Source organism: Leptinotarsa decemlineata, unplaced genomic scaffold (genome assembly GCF_025532065.1).
Source record: "Leptinotarsa decemlineata unplaced genomic scaffold, Ldec_3_MD MMD2_tig00000090_RagTag_RagTag, whole genome shotgun sequence".
NCBI classification, from domain to species: Eukaryota; Metazoa; Arthropoda; class Insecta; order Coleoptera; family Chrysomelidae; genus Leptinotarsa; species Leptinotarsa decemlineata.
The window spans coordinates 3,511,836-3,517,835 of NW_027412541.1; the positions used below are offsets into that span (position 1 = coordinate 3,511,836).

The 6,000-nt window shown below is 33.2% G+C and overlaps 1 protein-coding gene across 16 annotated transcripts in view; it reads left to right on the top strand.

Moving 5' to 3' along the window:
• The window catches only part of LOC111511999 (uncharacterized), an 82,763-nt gene extending 80,149 nt beyond the window's left edge, over nucleotides 1-2,614 (top strand). For all 16 annotated transcript variants that reach the window (XM_074172362.1, XM_074172361.1, XM_074172357.1 and 13 more), the window contains one exon: nucleotides 313-2,614. In XM_074172362.1, coding sequence (XP_074028463.1) covers nucleotides 313-1,825 — 1,513 coding nt within the window. In that variant the 3' untranslated portion in view covers nucleotides 1,826-2,614. The remainder of the gene's footprint in view (nucleotides 1-312) is intronic.
• The last annotated feature ends 3,386 nt before the right edge of the window (nucleotides 2,615-6,000 follow it).

Sequence of the window (6,000 nt, forward strand, 5' to 3'; positions counted from 1 at the left end):
CCGCCGTCGTGGACGAAACCACGGCCAACAAACGCAGAAAATAGCATTTATACCTTGAAAGTTCACATTCTTTGATCATCCCAATAATCTTCAGAATTTTGACAATTCAGAACTTATGGAAAAATCAATCAACTGTTTCCTTACTCATTGTTCATGAATAATAACTCACATAAGTGCATGATAGTTAATTGACTTGCTGAAACCTAAACAATTTGAAAGTATTGAATATATTTTTTAAGAAAAGTACTTATTATAGATATTGAGTATTATCGAATTCTACATCTGTGCTTTCACCTTCATTTGTTGTTCCAGAATTTCTCCATGTCAAGTGTTCGAAAACAACGTCACCATCTACAATGATCCGGTTTTAGTGAAATGTTCAGAGATGGACACACCTGCACATGCAGTATACGAAAATGTTCATGTCGCAGTAATAATTAAAGAAGAAGTTAAGGAAAAAATTGAAAACTTTGACAACACCACGAAGCCATTTAGTGTACTTTTCATAGGAATTGATAGTATATCTCGACTTAATTTCATAAGGACGCTTCCAAATACCTACAAATTTATTGAGGAAAATAATTGGTTATCTCTTAAAGGTTACAATAAAATAGACGATAACACGTTTCCAAACCTTATGGCTATATTGACAGGTTATAACCAATCCCATGCCTATTCGGTTTGTGATCCAAATGTAATAGGAAAATTAGACAACTGTTCAATCATTTGGTACGACTTCAAAAGGCTGGGATTCATTACCGCTTATGCAGAAGATGAAGGCTCAATCAATACTTTCAATTATAAAAAGAAAGGTTTCAAACTCGTTCCTTCTGACTACTACTTCAGACCATACGTTCTAGCAACGGAGAAACTGAAAATACAAAATAAAGACGGAATAATATATTGTACCGGACCAGAATCGGCTGGAGAAAGAATAATGAATATTGCCAAAGAATTTTCAATAACTTTCAAAAATTATCCATATTTCGGATTCTTTTGGATGAATTCCTTCAGTCACAACGAAATCAACTCCCCTACAGGAATGGACGACAAGGTCAAACAGCTCTTAGAAGATGTAACCAGGGCAGGTGTTACAGAAAATAGTATTATATTTTTTTTAAGTGATCATGGAATGAGATTTGGTGATATAACGCTGACTACTACGGGGTGGTTGGAACAAAGATTACCCTTCATCTACGTCTCTTTTCCAAAATGGTTTCAACAGAATTTTCCAAAAGAATTTGAGGTATTCAGGAGTAATTCTCGGAAATTAACCTCTCCATATGATCTTCATATGACCCTCAAACATATCCTAGTACTCTCCGGGCATAATTTTACATCCACTCCCAGCCAGGCATGCCCGAAATGTAGATCACTATTCGAAAAAGTAGAACCTGAGAGATCGTGCGAAGACGCCGGAATCGCTCAACACTGGTGCACTTGTGCAGGATATATCAGTACAACTCTAGATGAAAAACTGGAAAAATCAATCACGAATTATGTCTTGGAAGAAATTCATGCCATTATTCAGTACAAAAATGGTGCCCATAAATGTGCCGAATATTCTGTAGATAAAATTTTAAGTATCCAAATATCCCAACCAATTTATCACAAAAAAGAATCTTTCTTACTTATCACAATTAAAACGAATCCTAAAGCGATATTTGAAACAACCATTGGTTATTACGGTGATCTGAAGGATTTAAATTTATCTATTTCTGGCGATATTAGTAGACTGGATAGTTATAACGAACATAGTAAGTGTGTTGAAAACGCATATCTTAAAAAATATTGTTACTGTCGACCAGGTAGAATTAGGGCATAAGAGGCGCATGTGTAAAAGTGTATTACAAGAAAGACAAGATGAACAAATAGTACATGTCAATAACAAAGTTGAACCAACTAAATGCAAACAATTTATCTCTTTTACAAAAAGAGGTATATTCTAAATATTAAAATCAATTTCTTCTTTTTTATACTGATTTTACAGTGATTTCTTCAACACGTATTAGAAAATAATTCGATATCTTGTTTCATAATATCAAAAAATGATATAATGTTGATTTATTTGAATTTTCTTTAAATATTATTATTGAAAATGTTGAAGTCACAAGTTATCTATTCGAATATCACCACTATCAAGACTTCATATCTTATATCTTCATATGTAAATATCTAAGGTGTTATGACACAATGTTATGACACAAAGTTAGTTATTGAAAAGAATAAAAACAGAAACAATAATGCCGCATAATCATATCAAACTTTTTTAAATAAAACTGATCTCTGCCCTAATATCAGTCTGTTTTGATTAAATCTGCTGATGGACATCACTAGGTCATCATTGGCATTGTTGAAATAATAAACCTTTTTTTCTCGAAATATTATGAACACATGCATGATTTATAAAAGCAGAGATAATAATGCCGCATGAACTGAAACTAGAAATAAAATTGATCAAAGAGTGCCAAGTAAATCATATAAATTTATTTGATGAGGTTAAACATAAAGTGCTAGATATGTTTTTAGTTTTGATAATCTATTGTGTATATAAATATTACCTGTTCTCATATTCTAGTCACACTCGGAGAAGTATTAAAGTATATAATATATCCTTGCTAGTGTTTCATTTCGGAAATTCAATAAACTCTTCAACATTTTTGAAGAATGAGGAAAACATATTATCATGATGAAAAATTCAAAAAATTATCAGCAATGGGTATTTTTCTCAAGAATATTTTTCATAAATGAAATATGAAAACTTCTAGGCAGGACATATCGTTTGTTGGAGATTTCAATAATTACTTTCATAGAGAAATACAGAATGAATAGGTTATAGTTCGATAATAACATTGACCAAGAACATTTTGAAATTATTTTTTCGAACATTTTAATTATATTGATATACTTGAGGAGTTCAAAAGTGAGTGGTACTTTTATTGGCGTCGAACATAAATGATTTCTAATTTCGTAATATGAAAATTAGTCTTCGAAATATTCGAATTGAAAAATCCATATTATGTATCTACTGTTTCATTTTGAGCACTCATCTGAAAGAATGTGAAATATCCGCAGTATTCCCAACAAATGTGAAACCAGTCTCAATAATCGCTCAATTACTTTTCCAAAATGCTTGAAAGACTCCCGAAGTTCTATGAAATTTGGAAAATCTCTATTGAAAGTTCAATATGGAGTTTATTAATACCATGTCATGAAAATTGCATTTGGTATACTAGAATGTTTTTATTATAGTCGCTACAAAGGCTTGCCCAATTATGCTTGCCAAATTTTAAGTAAAATGTTCACAAAACCGTCACTCATATTTTACTATACAAGTTGAGGCACCCCATACGACCCGGTCCCTGTAAACCAAACTATCGATTTTTTCGGGATATTCTCCATTTCATCATATGTATTTTGATTGAGGCTGCAGATGAAAATTATCATGAAGTCTACTGGGTGGCTCAAAAAATGTGATATTTCAAACTTGTGGTTTTATTTAATGGGACACCCTGTATTCCGTTACACTTATGAATAGGTCAGGAAAAAATAATATGATTTCATAAGAGGTACTATGTACCTAATTACAACCGTTCTCGAGTTATTGATTTTGTTATAAAAATGTTAGGTACAATTGGAATCTGAATAACATAGTATAGAAATCATCCCTTCGATTTCTGACCGAGCATGAAAGAGATTTGGGGCTATTGATTTCGATTAAACCCGTTTCTCAATATTATACAGGATGTTCAAAAATCATTGTCACTTTTTTATACAATGACAGTTGTTATACTTCACTCCATCGAAAATATTTACTGTTTACTAAAATGAAGTCATCATTTACAATCGTATTCTGATAGTAGTTTATTGAACAGACTATACATTTTTTTATTATTCAACTGAAACAACATACAAATATGAAACACAAATATATTCATTTCAAAGTGCTTGAAATGATGACCATCCTGTTGTACACAAAAATCTCTATGACATTTGAGACGGCACTTTTCGAAAAGCTTCCCTTATCTCCTTCATATTTTCCAGTGTGGTTGAGGAAATGTCGTTAATCTCATTCTCCAAGTCACCCTATAATTTTTGGAAAAGAAAGTTTGTGGCCTTCTACTTCTCAATCTTGGTACAGAAAATGTGGGAATCTTCCAAAGGAGAGAAGGTATATTTGCCTGTATTTGAGTTACAACAGGTAATATCCTTTGTGTTGGATTTTCTCTAGGTTCACTATTTCTAGGAATGTGTAATGTATTGTGTAGTATATTGGATGTTAGGTCTTGTGTTTTGATTTGTATTTGTTCCTCGATAAGTGAATTATGATTTTCAAATTTATGGATTGTTTAAGTTTTCCCAGATGTCCATACGGTTTCCTTTATTGACTTGTTTTATGAGTTTGATGTTTTCTGGTGTGAGAAAGTTATATTTGTTCTGTTTGGCGTGTGTTGCGAGGTTTTTCAATATGTAATTGAGTTTATGTATGCTTTTTTGTGCTCGTCGTACCTGTGGATCAGTTTTTTCTTGGTTTGGCCGATATAGAATTTGTTGCAGTGCGAGCATTGTATGCTGTACACTTCGTTAGATCAAATATTTGAACGGCTTCAAAATCTTGAGCGTTCGTCAGTATAGCTTTCAGAAACAAAGATCAACAACAGACCTTCTATCGTATGTCACCCATATTTGGAATACCGCAATCGAGAAACATGGAGAGACAAGAGCTGTTGCGCTTGATATTTCAAAGGCCTTTGGCCGTGTGTGGCCAAAGGCCTTAGCCTTGATGCTATGACTTGTCGGAGCATTTTTGTATATGGCTCTTCATCTTCTTGAAAGAACGTTTCCTGCGAGTGGCCGTCGATGGATATCTCTCGAAAATTTGACCATCAACACTTGTGTTTCCCTGGGATCCATATACCTAACGCATTCATATATAGAATGTTAAGGATACCACTCAGCAATGAAGCCCGAAACAAAGAACGGAAAATCATATACCAAATAGCGAACGAAAACGGATACACCCAAAAGACAATAGATAAACTAGAAAACAGAATCAAACAAAAAATACAGAACAAGGATCAAGCCACCCCAACAGACAAAACAACACAACGATGGACAGCATTTACGTACGTAGGACACCAAACCAAAAAATTAACAAACATCTTCAAACCACTGAACATCAACATCACATACAAGCCGAACACGAAGATAACACAAAAAATAAACAACTATGAAAAAGAAGAAGACAAAGATCAAAACGGGATATACAGTATACAATGCTCGGACTGCAACAAATTCTATATCGGCCAAACTAAGAAAAAACTGATCCAAAGGTACAATGAGCTAGCCAATTTTGTGGTCCTCCTCTACCAATCCATTCATTCGGAAAGCACATTTTCAAAAACCGTATCCCCACACGTTAACATACCATCTATTCTGGTGATTCATAGTGTGAAAAAAATGAGGATTCACATCACTATAATAATGGAAGTTGTGTATGTTCACTAGAGAATGGCCATCGGAAAATGAAATGGAAACCATAAAAAAATGTTCATCCTCACTAAACTTGTCCAGTACCAATAGACAAAAATTGATTCTTCGATGAAATTTATATTTTTTCATTACCCTAAAAATGTTCCGTCTGCTTATCCGTGTATTTTTCTCGATCTTACGTTGACTCGTATAAGGGTTTTCTGTGATTGATCCCATAATAAGAAATTAATTTTCATCATTTCCAATGATAGGTATTGGCAGTGGCGTAGCTAGGTAACCTAGGGCTCTAGGGCAAATAAAAAAATGGGGCCCCAGTGCTATCAAAACTGGTAAGGTTTTATGAAGTAAAATCATTAAATATACAGATACTTTAAAAATGCTAAGCTACTTTATCATCAGCTCTTTTTCACGCATTGCAGGGCAGGTAATAAAAATGTTAAACACTAACAACATAAATTACAATTATTTTAATAATTGGAGTAGGTTTTGCGAATAACACGAAATAGA